Source organism: Protopterus annectens, chromosome 10.part0, assembly GCF_019279795.1.
Source record: "Protopterus annectens isolate FY-2018-M chromosome 10.part0, PAN1.0, whole genome shotgun sequence".
Lineage (NCBI taxonomy): Eukaryota > Metazoa > Chordata > Ceratodontiformes > Protopteridae > Protopterus > Protopterus annectens.
The window spans coordinates 1007264226-1007280790 of record NC_056744.1 but is presented as its reverse complement, the minus strand read 5'-3'; the positions used below and the strand labels follow the sequence as shown (position 1 = coordinate 1007280790).

General features: G+C 39.3%; 1 protein-coding gene across 1 annotated transcript in view; it reads right to left on the bottom strand.

The window, feature by feature from the left end:
• PTCH2 (patched 2) overlaps window positions 1-16565 on the bottom strand; it is a 154042-nt gene that overhangs the window by 27077 nt on the left and 110400 nt on the right. The window contains exons 16-20 of the mRNA XM_044085763.1: window positions 11055-11197; window positions 9580-9760; window positions 7674-7954; window positions 5592-5729; window positions 4557-4699 (exon numbers count right to left, since the gene is read on the bottom strand). Coding sequence (XP_043941698.1) covers window positions 4557-4699; window positions 5592-5729; window positions 7674-7954; window positions 9580-9760; window positions 11055-11197 — 886 coding nt within the window. The remainder of the gene's footprint in view (window positions 1-4556; window positions 4700-5591; window positions 5730-7673; window positions 7955-9579; window positions 9761-11054; window positions 11198-16565) is intronic.

Below are 16565 nucleotides of genomic sequence, written 5' to 3'. Positions count from 1 at the left end.
AGGTTATCAATAAAATATCATTTGTATTTGTGTGTGTGTGTGTGTGTGTGTGTGTGTGTGTGTGTGTGTGTGTCCGTGTGTCTCCATCTTCTATTCAAATGGATTACTTGCATGAATGATAAACATAGTTAATTAAAGAAAAAGGCTCTGTACAATTGCTGTTTCCCTTGCATAGTCTGGTTATGATGTCATAACCTGTTTTCTTTCTGAACAATGACGTCATAACAAATGTCACATTATGAATTGAAGAGACATCAATAGCAGGATATGTCCCAGCAGCCAAGAGCTCAATAAGTGCTTTTAACAGAGGCTGCTAAGAAGCAAGTTTTTATTTAGTTACTTTGGTTAAAACCTATACTGTCTAAGTAACTGTGCTTTTCAAAGCTCATAATGAATGTAGAATGTCTGTAATGCAATTATGCTTCTTCCAAAGACTGAGCTTTTGCTTTATCTGTGGTACTCATAGGTCACTACCAAGAACAGCAGCTCTGCGGCTAATAAAATGGTAACAGAAGCACTAATGTTAACACTCTGACTACATGAATTGCATCTTATTTTGTATTTATGCATCATCATAGAATCATACTTGTTCTTAAGCTGGAAAATAATATTTCCATTTAAAAAAACTCACATCATGACTGGAGATCTGTGGCTATATATATATATATATATATATATATATATATACATACATTATATATATATATATATAGAGAGAGAGAGAGAGAGAGGTGTGCATACATATATGTAGGTGTATGTGTGTGTATGTATGTGTATATATATATATATATATATATATATATATATATATATATGTGTGTGTGTGCACATATAAATACACACACACACACACACACACACACACACACACACACACACACACACACACACACACACACACACACACACACACACACACTACCAATTTAAATCTCCTTAAATAAACTGCAATAAGCATTTTCAGCATATGGCCATCTACAATGCTAAAGCTGCACCTATACACCTGTGTTTTGTTTGTGTGACTACATGTACACATGGGTATAACCACATAATAAAAATAACAGGCGTACCAAATTAACAAATCATATTCCCATTTTGGTACTATGGGATTCATTCATTCATTCATTCATTCATTCATTCATTCAGCATAAGTCATTCAATAAAAACTGGCACGATCTAACTTGAGTGAGCTCTTGGCAGTTTCACAACATGAAAGGCCTAAGTAGTAGTCTAATGCCTATCTGTGTGAAGTCCTGAAATTACACTTTGTGTTTTGGCAGCCAGGGCATCATGCAACAGCCTAGTTTTCAGTCTTTCAAAAGCACTTCCTACTGTGCAAATTTTCAGTTTAAACCTTATGTCTGAACCACAGCAAGTTTTCACCACCCTGAATATAATTCAAAAGTGACTGGGGGGTGGGGCGGGGGGCAGTGAATTCTTCATTAACCAGCCCTCTTGTTTTGTGAGCTGAGAATGTGCTTTTAACAAATGCAAGGTCTCAGCATATAAAAGGATCACTTTTGAAAAGACAGTCTAAGCTACAGTTAAAGGACAGATTCCTTTAATTAAAGTACTTATGTTACGACCAAGTGAAAGTCAGCAAACTGCAACGATTTTAATCTCATCTCTTATGCAGAAAATGCAGCAAACCCCCAAGATCTTAAAGGGTATAAAGATGTACAGTTTGGTATCCAATGGGTGTTTTAAGTATAAACTCTGTGTCTGATAATATTTTAAGGGAATTGTTGAGCTGGACCATGGATACAGTTTTGCAAAAAAAAAAAAATGGTGTACCCAATGAAGACCACAGACTACAACAAAACTTTACTTCATTCAATGCAAAGGTGCCACCCTGCACAATTTTTATAATAAAAAAGCAACCGTCTACCAGGCCAAGCCCTAAGAGTGTTTGGGAATGGCTTGAAATGGAGACTTTCTGTGTTTTTCCACTTGTTGTGATTCTTTTTACTAAGGAACAACAGAGCCAGATGGGGCGGAGGAGTGGAAGCCATTGCAAACAAGGAAGCTGCAACACCACCTGCCTCCTGTCCTTAAACACTTCACAACTGTCTCCGACTGTCCACTTATGAGGAAAGACACAACCCCCACCTCAGGCTCCCCTCTGAAGTACAGTGAGCATCAAGTCCCACACAGCAAAGGCACTGGCATCTCATTTCTGAAAAAAAATCAGAACTTCCCATGAATGCTGCTTTCTCTGTTTATTTTTAAGTGGCACATAATAAAGCCAGTGATTATATCCAGCACAGTCTCTCAACCATACTGTAGCCATGCTTTCATAGTGCTGTGGATTAGTGATGTTTTATACCTAGTTAACAATGCCCGAGTCTCAGAATTTGCTTTGGAAGGGAAGGTTACAGACTTGGGGAAAATACAGACAAGTTATGGAGTCTTGGGAATCTGCATTGCACGAGTGTTTTTTTTTTCCTTGAGGAACAGAATATGGCCCAATGCACTCATCCTGATCATTATAGGTTCATAGGTTAGTACTAGGATAACTGCCCTTTCAAGCCATTGTAAGCCTAGCCAATTATCCATTGTGAGACTCAAACCCTGCACCTTGTGTTTGTAGGGCAAATACTTTAACCATTAGGCCACCCTCCCAACCCCTTAAATATGTAACTGTGTGCATCAGTAGAATTATAGGTTTATCATGGGCCAAAATTAATGTGTGATCAACAGTCTCAACTGATGGATTTCCTACATACAGTAAAGCATCCTTCCTACATGAAATTCAGAAAGGCTGTGGCATCATTATGGCCCTCTACTCCATGAATTTCTCTCACACAAACATTTTCTTTCTCTCCTTCACAATCCTGATTTCAGAAAGACCACAGTGTCAGCATAAACCCTATTCTCACTTGATGAGCTTATTAGGAATGGCCTTAACATTGACAAGTTCATGCAACTATTTTTCTTGCCCTGCCCAAGGACTTTGATACAGTACACCACAACTTGCTCATCAACAGGTTTGCTATTACTGGTCTGGAATTATGTACACAATATTGTAACTGACACATAGAAAATCAAGTGTAAAGCAATCTGGAATTATGTACACAATATTGTAACTGACACATAGAAAATCAAGAGTAAAGCAAAAAATGGCCCGTTCGGACCCTAGCCACATTCTCAAGGGCATTTCCCAAGGCACAGTTTTGAGACCTCTGCTATTAATACCATACGCAAACAGAATGTCCTGTGTATTAAAGAATCCATTATAAAACCCTGACAACAAGACTTCAAGGAGCCATATCACTGAACACAAATGCCCAAAATACCAAAAAGGACAAAAATTCTATCTGTAAACACTTTTTTGCAGGAAACAAGTCCCCCATACCTGATGTGCAGGACACCCAGCTGTATATACCAACTCTGTGGTTGCACTAAAATGAAGAAGGGAGGACTCTCAAAGGAATTACTCCTTGCACATATTTAGAAACTGCATCAGCAGTGATTTCCTTTTAGTCTTGTTCTAGAACATTCTTTGGAAAACATTTCCCTTTTAAATATTCTGCTAACTCCCTGTTACCTTGTATTACTAAAAAAGACAATTCCGTCACTTGACCCACGTCAAAAAAGAATCATTTTTAGAGGACCACACACACCTCTGGATGCACCTGGAAAAATTAAGAAAGAAAAAAGTCTGTGTTTTATGAACCCCCCCCTAGACTTAACTTTCCAGTTTCTAACACACTGTGGGTGGGCTGTGCAGAGGCTTGAGGACAATGGATTATATAAGGAGGTATATGGCCTACAAGGAAACAGATAGTACCTTTCACTATAGAAAATGCTGCCAAAACTCTGCTTGGAATAATATGGAGGTCTGACAAAGCCAAGGACATTGAAACAGTGGACAGTATGCATGGGACTACCACTGTGGTAGTGATAAAGAAATGGGGGGGGGAGGATGGGAGAAAGAAATCGGAATTGCTGAAGCCACTGGGCATTTATACTTTGGTGGACAACAGAGAGACAGTGGACACAATTATATGCACTTAACACAGAGTCTCAGTAGTCAGATGGAGGTATGGACTTTAGAAGAAAGGGCAGAGCAAAACACAGCACGGGGTGTAGCTGGAAAGTGTAAGAACAAAGACAGTATAACAGGGTCATGCCATAACTTGCAAAGGAAAGTGCTGCAGGCCAACAAATGTATTTCAAGGAGCCTAGGATGGTTGGAAGGTGGAAAGGAGGTATAAGCTCTAACTGCAACAAATGTACGAACTTGACAAACTACGGGACCTTTTCCATGAGCCTGTTTTTTTCATATGTAATTAGCATTCTGTGCTGCATTACAAACTGTAGTACAAAATACAGAGAAGGGTTTTGGATTTCTCAATTTTACACTGACAAGATAGCACATACCGGTACAATCTAACAACTTTGCATGTACCAGTACAATCTCACAACTGGTAACAATCACTAGAGCTGGACGACTATACACAGGGAGCCCAGAAATATCTTTATAGCTGAAGAGAAACTATGCTTATCACCACTGGTTATAAAAATATCATGATATAAATCACAACTATCCTCACCTCATTATGAAGTCAAACTCTGAACCAGCCAACATCAGGACACCAAGAAGAGTGGAAACGGCTCCATCCATCACGGGGGCAAACATGTGTTCCAGGGCAACTGCAGATCTTGTGTTCCTGTTTCCAATTGCAGTAAGAAATCCCTAAAAACACACACAATTATTTTTTCTCTTGCAGGAATGGCATAGTCCTGGTTATTCAGGTTGTCTGAGATACAAAACCCATTTCACACAGTAAGAACCATGCAACACCAACTACAGTATATGTGGTACTCTATCAGAAAATTCCTACCATTTCTATATACAGTGTTGTCCATGATCAGCAATTTTGTTAAAATAACCCTGTACTGTACTTTGCTTTCTAGCTGAAACAGTAACTGTACCTGCTCACAGGGATGATGGCAGCTGTATTTTGTACACTGGACTAATGTCTTATTTGCATGCAAAAGTGAGTAAAGTGATATAGCAACTTAGGTTTATGTCTTCTTTATACTCTACATTTGTAGAGGAAAAATTATTATCCAAAGAATATATGTAGTCATTTTTAAACTATCTAGCTTAGAAAAAATATGGGTGGTAAATAGAAGCCTAATCAGTTATTAACTTTTTTTTGTAGTAGTACAATTTAATGCATGCCTTATTTGTGTGCGTGCATGCGCATGTTTGTGTGCGTGTGTGTGTATGTGTGTGTGCGCGTGTGCGTGTGTGTTCATTTCACCTCAGAGTCTGAGACTGGCATAATAACAGTTGCTGCACAAATCCAACCTTTCCTCTATGGGAAGCAGTACATTAACATGTAACTACATTAACCAATCCACTGTATTGCCATGCAAGCACAGAGAACAGCTACTTCCATTGATTTTACAAATCTCCACTCATTTCAAGTAATTCTGCTATGCCAACATTCACTAAATAGTAGCATTTTTCAATCCCTCCAATCAAAATTTCATTTGGACCCAACAGGTGTTAACAATGGAAAAGGAAATTAAAGAGTTTCTTTTAGAACAACTTGTTTGAAGGCATACGCATCACATACCAAAGCCACGTGTACTGTAAATTCCACTCCAATCCCAACGGAAGCTATGAGGATGACCACTGGAATAGCACTTAGCTTGATCCCAATCAGACCCATAATACCAAACAGTTCCACAGTCATCATGGCCAGAACAAAGACCTGAAAAACAAAGATAAACAAGATTAAAGTCAGTATCTTGTCATAAAGTTTCTGACACCAACTATCAAAAGTCTTGACAATATTTTTGGATGGGTATAACCCACCAATGCACAGCCAACACAAGACTTACACATGCATGCCATCCAGCTTCTTACTGTTTTTATGTTTTTTTAATCTTGCAAATAATCACAAACTCCAAACTACAGCAGTTTATCTGGTTGCATTACTTCTGAAAAGTATGTCTAAGATATTTAACCATCTCCTCCCCCACCTTGCTACATATTAGCACTACACCATAATACATTATTCCTGTCTGTGTTTTTCTAGAAAGCAAACACTGATTAATATATGCTAAATCATTGGGATCAATTGTAAGGGTGTGTGTGTGTGTATGTGTGTGTGTGTGTGTGTGTGTGTGTGTGTGTGTGTGTGTGTGTGTGTGTGTGTGTGTGTGTGTGTGTGTCTATATATATATATATAGAGAGAGAGAGAGAGAGGTATGTACACCCCCCATCCACACACATACATTTCACAGTGAAGCTTAAAGAGTTCCATATCCCATCCCTGCAAACTGCACCTCTGTTTCATCGTGTTAAGTTTTCTAAATGCTTAATGATCAAAAATGGACCTAATTTCAGTTACAGCAGGGTCTGAAAGTTCTCCTCCCATCTGGCAGTGTTCACCTCACATTACAGTTAACTTAGCATATAACACTGCGTTACCGTGACCAAACATGACTGTTGTCACCTCTTGTAAATTAGTGCTGAATATGTGTAAATCAGTTTATAACCCACGTAGCAACACAAATCCATGATACTGTAAAGTAATTTTATTTATGGTGCATGTCAGCCCACTAAATAAGACAATCTGATCAAAATAATTTGGGGTTTGTTTGTTGTTCCACAACTGTGCGAGTTGAACACATGGATATTAAATGACCTATCCAAGATTCACTGGGCTATATGATCCTTAACTGTAACTATCTCATTTAGTTCAGTACTACTATTAACAAAAAAAAAAACAACTTCAGTCTCCTTTAGGTTACAGTATCAGGGCAGCCTCTGGTAGGACTGATTATCGAATCGCCAGTGATCGAGCCCCACTAACTGCAGGTTCCGTTTGTTAAGTAACGTTCTTGGCTGAGGATTTTGGTCACTGAGAAGTACTTGTGTGTTGTTTTCTTACTTAATGCACAGTTGTTGTGTCACTTGTTCAAGAACAGAGCACAGAAACAGTAAGATTAATATAGTTCGGACTGTTTCACTTCCGCTGTATTTGTGCAGGCTTACAGTTAGTGTACATGACAAGTAGGGAGTGTATGGGTTACAACGCTATTTCTTTTACACTAATTCTGAGACTGCAAGAACACAGGCGAGGGGAAACAGGCAGACGTAAACACTGTGTACACATTTCATTGCTTTAAATCTAGCTCATTGTTTGAATTGTGTTTTTATGTGATGTGTTCACGGTACGTGGCTGTGGTAAAAAATGTATCCGGCCACTTAGGTGTTTTCCTTGAGTGGGAGAATCAATACAATTGCATGCCCGGGATCTAAACTCACTTTTTCTGACAGTCATTCACTAAAAATTTCCTATGAGCATATGTGATTAACAAGGTTAGTTGGAATAACAACTAGGAAAACTCTCCTGGCATATATACCCATTTAATCCTCCTGGCATATATACCCACTGATCAAAAAGGATGACTCCTTAAAAGCTTTGGTAACTTTAGTGTACTTTTAGTGTCACTGCACTGTGCATGTCACAAATGAGGGAGCAAACATCCACTGACATGGGGTGATGTACATTTTCTTTCTGTGACCCAAACCAGTACCACCATGCAAATATCCACTGACATGGGGTGATGTACATTTTCTTTTTGTGACCCAAACCAGTACCACCACCCTCCTCCAATTTCAGTAAGGTCACCCTGACAACACTTACAATGATGCCTGCAGTCCATGGATTCAGGAGCAGTAAAGCACATACAAAGAATGTACATGCCAGTACGATGCTGACAGACAGTAGAAACCAATGGCGGAGTCCAATATACTGCTCCCAGAAAAGAAATGGGTAGCCGTTTGGATAGCTTGAAATTCCCTTTTGTGCAAATTCATCGCAGATAGCCCGAACACTTTCAATCACTTCAATAAAGTCTGAGGTCTGTCGAAGTCCATTGAGATAAAATGGAAATTGAGCAAACTCTATGGGTTCAGCTGCTGGAACTAAATAAAATGAAGAAAAAAAAGTATTATTCAAGTTAACTATTTAAAATTTGACATAACTTTTTTGGGTCTTTCTATAAGAGATGAGTTTGAACCACTACTTTGACAATGAATTACACCTTCAGTAAGGGCAATAATAGGACCTGATACGTACCCCTCCAAAAAAAAAAAAGAACGTTAAAAGTCTGACAGTTAGAATTAATGTTCATTGCCGTTCCTAACCTGGCCACATTCTTAGGTTCACAGGTAGTTACTATGCATGTAGTCCAGGAGACAATCAAAGAGTCTAGCCATGTTTCCCAACTGCCTTATAACACTATTTGATTAAGTGACATGCTCAAGGTCACACCGTAGGCAAACAAAACCTGAGGGAATCAAACCCTGTACCACAGGAAGCAGCTTGTTAACAGCACACATCCTTAATCCTTTGAACTAGCTGCCATTCCCAAGGATGAAATGCCACAGTCAGCATTTTAGTCTCTATATTATGCATACTTTAATAGCTGTGAAACTACATAACATACATACTGCAATGGTGAACACAGACACGTTGTCAGAGATATCATGTTAGGATGCACGTCAAAGGAGAATGTCATACAACCATTATCATGTAAATGCCATACTTGAACAGATGCATGTAACCTTCTGTGCTGTAAACCACAATATATAGCAGTATTCCCTTAGAAATTATACACTTGTTTTAAAAAACTAAATGCAGTTAACTACTAACTAGTCATTACAGCATCTCAATCAGTAAACAATACATTTATAAACTAAATAAAATTCTCATAATATTGGTTAAGCTCCAAATAAATTATAATTTGCAATTCTGCACTGGCCGACTAGCCACTCCAAACCATTCATAATTAGGATGGTTTATATCTACTGTACAATAGTGCCCCACTGAACTAAAATGAGCAAAGAATTATTAGGATATTCTCACCACACAGGATACCAACAATAACAACAACAACAATCCTGACGCACTAATCGCATTAGATACACTGACAGATTCACTGGATGACAACAATGATTAAGTCCATTGAACAACTAATATCTGAACCTTCAGGTGTTCAGACACTTGATAAGATAACAATATACAATTCCCTTCACATAAAAGAGTCAGCTCCCACCCTAAACACTTGGGGCTTAGACTACATTTACTTAGCATAAAGTCTTATGACCCTACCTAACCCAATACTCCCTCATCCCCCCAAGCCAGGAATAAACGCCACATAGGTGATTACAAATTACATAAAGTATGTCATACCTAGCTTCTATGCTAACTTTTGTTTTTTATATTACCTATCTGCTACAAAAAAAAAAGCACTGCTGATATTACAACTATTTATCATTCATTGCTTTGTATTATTATCTTAGTCACATTTTGTTCTGTACATATTAATCATCTGTAACTGCATTACTACTGCTTTTTGAATTGTGTTGTGAATAATTATTAACTATGTTAAAATTTGTTCTTGTGTCTGTAAAACCTCTGGAGCTTTTCTCCCCGGGTCTCCACTGAAAATGGGCCTCTGACTCAGTTGGACTAACCCGGTTAACAAAGGTCATATAAAATAAATAAATAAATAAATACATTCTGTGCACAGAATCAAAATACTCACTCCTCAGATTTTCTCCTGTAGTATCGTATTTGTCATGGATCCATTCCGGTGGATAAGGATTAAAGTTTGCTTGCGAAGCAGCATACCCAAGTGGGTCATTGCTGACCCAAGCAGTAAGACAGATGTAGAAGGTGTCCGGATTAATGATTCCACTTTCATCCACCAGGAGGCGCTCAGTCAGCTGCAGAAAATAAGAAGACAATATTTACTTAAAAAAAAAAAAATCACAGTACAACAATAATGCCTGCCAGAAAATATTATGGTATCTTTTGCTTAGCTGAAGATGAAAATGAAAAACAGTTTTAATCAATCAGAAAACACTAAAATATAACAACAATAATAATATTAATAATATTATTTATTATTACTATTATTATTATTATTAAATACTACTTGAGTGAATGTGTATAACCTTCACATGCATGAAAAAGTCTTGTGTCAACAGCTAGCATGTTATAAAAGCACTTTACCTTAAAAATGTTCAAATATTACTATGAAGAATATAGAAAGTGGAAAAAAACACTTTCCCAACCTCGTCCTCCCAGTCTACGAGTCCCTTTTCTTAATGTAGTGCAACTGGCGATGTATCTTTCTGCATTTGGTAACACTTGTCAGAAAAGCATTTATGGTGACACTGTCAGAAAACCAACTGCAGTACCTTAAAATAACATATCTGGTATTTACCTGCATACATCAAACTGTGTGTGTGAGCTTCGGGCATGAATTCAGATGGTTTTGTAAAATGCTGAGATCTGCACTATTTACATCAGTAAAGCCTACCAATTTTATTTCCTGCTGCTGAAGTTTTACTTCTGCATCTTGACCCCGTAAGGGGCTGTGTCATTGGTACAACAATTTACAGCAGTGACAAAAAGCTATGACCACCTTCTGCCGTGGGCAAGCTACGGAAAGGATTAAAAATCAAAATGACCATCTGTCGTCATTCTAATCACCTCCCCATCACACTAAAACAGAACTTCTTGGAAAATGCAAAAGTGTCCCATTTATTTCCTTTTATGTCATGTTTATCATTCATTTTAACTTATTCTACTGCCTCATCTTTGTGCCAAGGTTCAAGTGAGCGTAGCAGCCAACAGTGACGGCAATTAAAATAACAGGTTTGCAGAAACTGATATGAGGAGAAAGAGCATCAGAACCTCAGACACAAAGTCACTAACACTGGAAATCCACACCAATTATTCTATTAAGTCTTAACAATAAAATCTTGGATGGGTGCAACTTGGTTGAGTGCTAGAATGATCCTCCTCAGTCATAATATGAGCTGCTTCAGGTATAAATGGTCTCAAGTTACTAAGCTACGAAGAAAGGCAGGCAGGAATGCTGGCTCACTTACTGCATTATGAAATCATAAACTTCTAGAGCCAAATTATAAAAAAGATGAAATAATTTAGGGAATGGGAAACCTGAAACCTTATACAAAAGCAATGAAAATGTACAAGGCAATGAATACAAACCTGATTGTAGTCGAATGGGTCTTTCTTATTTCCAGTTTGGATTAGAAGTTTGTAAGCCAAAACTCCATCCTCTGTGCCATTACGGTAACTGTCCCTTGTGATACGCCCTGCTGCCCAGTCCTGCTCAAATGCAGCTTGTACCCCTAAAATGGAGCAGAAGATGCAAAGGAAAAAAGGAGTTAAGACTGATCCTACCAACGCATTGTAAAATATTTACGAATAATGTCTCATGATGTATGAATAACTAAAGTGTTAGCCAACAACACATCATCAGCAATACAATAATCCATCCTGCTTGAATGAGAAAGGATTCTACAATTTCCTTTCGTCATTTGTATATACAATTGTTTTTTATTTTAGGATTAAAGAAAATATAATCATGTGAATATACTAAACATAACAGCTAACGTGCGACTTGAGTCAGTGCTACAGTACAGTTCTTAACAGAGACCTGGCTCACTCTACAAGATCAACGTCCACTATTTGCCTCCAATGTGGGGTCAGGACAGAGAGACAACAGTTGCCACAGGTCATGGGACAGGGCTGGACAAAAGAATGCCTCACATGACCCAGTGCCTTCTTCATCTGACAACTGAATCCTGCACTACCATTTTTTTCTGAGCCTCCTTTCCTTCTTAGGAGACACCTTCTTTTTTCATTTGAGCACTGGTACAAGGTTGTTCCCAAAAGTGGCAGGTGTCTCTTTCTTCAACACCACTAATGTTCTGTGCTTTAAGAAGACCTTCACAATTTTGAACCACTAAAGGAGCACCTTTTTCTAATTTCAGCAGTTAGAGAAAAAAAAAGGACCCTAAACTGGGCACTTTATTTTTCAGTAGAACCAGCATGGAAGGGAGACGGAGAACAGACAGACAGGCAGATGACTAATCACTTCTTACAGCAGAAAATAAATGAAAACAGTGCACCCTGCTCTGACTTTTAGATGTGCAACTTCCAATGTTCTGGGCTAAGGGAGATGTCTGTAAACATTAGGTAGTCTGATCAGAAGATGGACGTTCACTTGTCGCTAATCCCCATAAATACTGAGTCATACCACAGCAGATCCCCTGTAATGAACATCTATAACAAGAAGTTTCATATTGCAATTACAAATATAGCAGTAACTTTAACTAGTTCTTTAAATAACTAGTTATAACAGTGACTTTAACTAGTTATTTAAGGAAGTCCTGCAACCTTAAAGAACAGCATTCCATTTTTTCCTCCAAATCCTCAAGGTGCTCACTGCCTGCCCCTAAAGTCAGACAGTACAAAAATGTAGCTTTTCCCATAACCGACTCTAAGAAGATAAGACAAGACACTCTCTCCTGCACTGTAGTACTAGTGTAGATGCGATTGAGAGTCACTATAGAACTGATGGCTTGCTTGTGTCCCAGATGACGAAGGCTTGGTTAGTGGCCTGGATGCTGGAGTAGCTAACCAGGGTAAAATGAGAATAAGCGGCCTACTTACCTAGCTCACCCACCTTTGGAGGAAGGACACTGTTGGAAGAATCCCATGGCAAAAGCTCAACCTTTGGTAAGGCCAGGTAATGTAGCTCCTGTAACCAGAGACTTGAGGGAAAAAAGTTCCCCGAGGAGTGGGCATGCACTCTAGAGGGAGTAGGGAAGCTAGTGTTCAGTCTCACTTGGCCTAGTATAGCTGGTCCTGCATCATTATTTCTGACCAAGAGGTGATACTGTTAGAAGGTACCTGAAACCAGTGACAGTCAAGGGACCTACCAAAATAAGATACGAATGATTTGAATTACTAAAGGTAGGCTAATTAGAATACGATGGAAGATCCAAAACAATGTAAATATAACTAGAGGTAAGGTGGTAGCAGGATCGGCGCTTCCAAGAAGGATATATTTGAAGGAAAACATACTTATGGAGATGTGAGTAACAGACACAAAGTACTGAAAGACATGAATGGGGTGGTAGCACTGTCCTGTTGTCTCTAGCACAATGAGACAGGAGTGTTAGATGGCTATGCTGCTAAGTGAAACTACTAGGTTCAAACGGAGTAAAATTTCATACATCAGTAACCTCATCCTAGGATTCACTAGGATTCTGGATGAGATGTCTACATCATCTTAGAAACTCAAAAGCCATCTACTTTCTAGAACATGTTTTATACTACATATTTGATATTCTATAAAGCAGAAGAATGTCATTTTCTGAATTCCACTGATAAAGAGACTTGTAAGACCAAACATTTTGTTGAAATGAAAATTCACTAATGTCATATGCAGCCATCCATCTCTACTATGCATCAACATTCACCTTCAATGGTCATCAGAATATCCACAAATAAAAGCTGAAGAATTCTAAGATATCTAAATTATCTGTCAGACATGCCATTACAATTAGAAAAAAAAAATGTCATACTTTCTACACTAGGGATTCCTGAGAAGGGCCATCTAGGCTCCATCAGTCTCTATAGCCACAAAGTTGGAAGAGTAGAACATACAGAAAATCTGAGCTGCATTCTCTCAAAGAACAGCCACAGAATGCAATGAGTATTATGTCTGAAGATTTTTTATGAATTACTCTGTTACATGGTCACATTCATGGATGCCATGTTGAGTACAGCTCTGAAAAGCAAGATATCTGAATGAGAAAGTTTCTAAGGAAAATTCCTTCTGGCATGAACAGATCTCTGACCTTTCCCAAACTGGGATGATTGTTGCTTTGAACATGGGAGAAGTTGATGGACTAAAGGAAGACTATATGTTTCAAATGGATGGCTTAGGCCATTATCCCTTTTACCACTAACTGTCATGTTGACATCCTAGGTAAGGGCATTGTCTCCACTCTGGGGATATCCAATAGCTCTAGACATCTGGCTGGAAAAACAGACTAAGGCTAAATCTCATGCATAAAAACTATACTGCAACACTGACCCTTATGATGGATATCCACACTTTCCCTATAAATACTGACATGATGGACATCCACACTTTCCCTATAAACACCGAACACTCAATATTCATTTTTTCATTAAAACTATGAAAATAAGACACATAACAATACAAAAAATACATAGTCAAATAAAATTAAAAGATTCCCAAATCATCTGCTCTAGTTGTAAATGATGAAGTATGGAATTTGGCTAGCCAGAAAAGATAATTTATTTCTAAGGATTCCAGTAACTCGTGTTTTGGCAACAGTATCTCTTCTGCTAACAGCTTCAAGATTATGAAGTCAAGAATGAGCTGAAATAGTTTAGCCTTTTTTTTGGAAGGGGTGTAACTATTTGTCACATAAAACATTTTAATTGTAAGTTATAGCGCCATTAAAATCAATAATTGTAATTTATAACACTTATTTTGCATGTAAACCATGTTTTCTTTGGTACAAGTTTGTCTTATTACAAATCTGTTAAAGGTCAAATTCATGAGGCTTCAAAGATTCTGAAAGAACTGATGTGAAAACATCTAAGTTTGTTTCAGAACATCATTACTGCAATCTGTTCAGAAAGTACAGTTGTGTACACTTACCATAAATGTAGATGTTTGAGTGTATTCACTGTTGCAGTCATCACACTTGGGTTATCTGCCTGCAGGTAGCCCTCAGTCGTCCCGAATACCAGACACTTAGTATTTCTGCGTCAGTTGCTGTCGCTCCAGGACTGATGTGAGGTCGTCAGGGGTATAAAAATAGGCAACCGACGCCATTACATCAGTTTTTCTTGCCTCAAATGTCAGGAGCCCCCAATAGGGAGCTAAGTTATGGTGGAAAAACACCAGTAAAAAGTAAATACCAATAGCCCTGAAAGGGTGAGTAATACAGACAGAGAAGGAGAAAGACAGAGAGAGACAAGGGAGCTGGAGGGTGGGAAATCATGACTGCAACAGTGAATACACTCGAACATCTACATTTATGGTAAGTGTACACAACTGTACTATGTTCTTCATGTTTCACTGTTGCAGTTATCACACTTGGGTTGATTCCCAAAGCTGAACAGTGGGTGGAGGTAGTCGAGAAGAGTTGGGGCTGGCTAGTATGCCCTACAGGACTGGTGTTACAAAACCCACCCTGGATTTGGAAAAGATAGGCAGGTGGTAATGCTTGGTGAAGGTGTGAACAGAACTCCAGGTAGCAGCTTCCAGAACGTCCCTGGGAGGGACACCCGTGAGGAATGCTGCAGAGGTAGAGGTTGCCCTAGTGGAATGCGTTCAGACCCCCTGAGGGGTTGGTTTCCCATGGTGTTTGTAGCAGAAATGGATACAGTGTGCTATCCATTTGGAGATGGTTTGTTCTGATATGGCCTTGCACTCTGCCCCTGGTGCAAAACTGACTAGTAACTGGTCAGATTTCCTGAAGGGCTTAGTCCTATCAAGGTAGAATCTGAGCTGTCTGTGCAAGTTTAGAGTGCAGGATCCTTTCCCCTTTACTTTGAGGATTAGGAAAGAAGGTTGGCAAATGGATAGCTTGGTTGAGCGCTACATTGGACACCACTTTAGGCATAAAAGTAGGGTTAGTCCTGAGGGAGACCCTGTCAGCATTAAAAATAATGAAGGGTTCCACAGCCATAAGTGCTTGTAACTCAGACACTCTTCTAGTTGAAGTGATGGCCAGAAGCAAAGCTGTTTTCCAATAGAGGAATTTTAACTCTGCTGACGTTGCAGGCTCAAAGGGGGGAGTGTGAGCTTTTCCAGTACAAAGTTAAGGTCCCAAGCAGGGGTGGGGGCTCTCCTTGGTGGCCTTAAGTTGTTGGCCCCTCTCGGGAGCTGTTTGATGAGAGGGTGAGAGAAGAGAGGTGGCTCAGTGTTGTAATGAGCCGAGATGGCAGAGGCATGGATCTTAATGGAAGAGAAGGATAGGCCTATGTGGAGTAGATCTGCTAGGTAATCCAGGATTAGAGGTAAGGAGGGCAGTGCTGTGTCTGCTCCTTTAGATTGAATCCAGGAACAATAGCTTTCCACTTATCAACATAGGATTTCCTTGTACTGGGTCTTCTGACTTCAAGAATGATGTCCAGCACCTGCTTGCTTAGGCTTGTCACAGGAGGAGAATTCAAGGAATAAGCCAGGCTGCAAGGTTCAGGGTATGCAGCCGGGGATGCAAGATCTGTCTTTCGTGTGAGTGAGGAGGGTTGAGATCAGGGGTAGGTGCCAAGGTGGCATTGGTGACAAGCTGCGCAGAAGTGGGTACCAGTGCTGGCATGGCCAGTTTGGGGCAATCAGTATTGCCCTTGGTCTGTCCTGTCTTATCTTGAGTAATATTCTTGAAAGAAGAGACAGAGGGGGAAAAGCACAGATTGAGAGGTTTAACCACTGGAAGGATAGGGCATCCACTTTCCAGGCCCTGCTGTGAGGTGTCCTGGTGTGGAATTTGCTGATCTGGTGATTGTAGGGGTCCCCCATTTCTGGGTTAGAAGGTTGAAAGTGCTGGGGTCTAATTGCCACTCATGTGGGTCTAGGAGATTTCTGCTTAAGTCGTCTGCCAGAGAGCTTTGTTTGCCTAGCAGGAATTGAGCTTGCAGATGAATATGCATGTCCATGTCCGT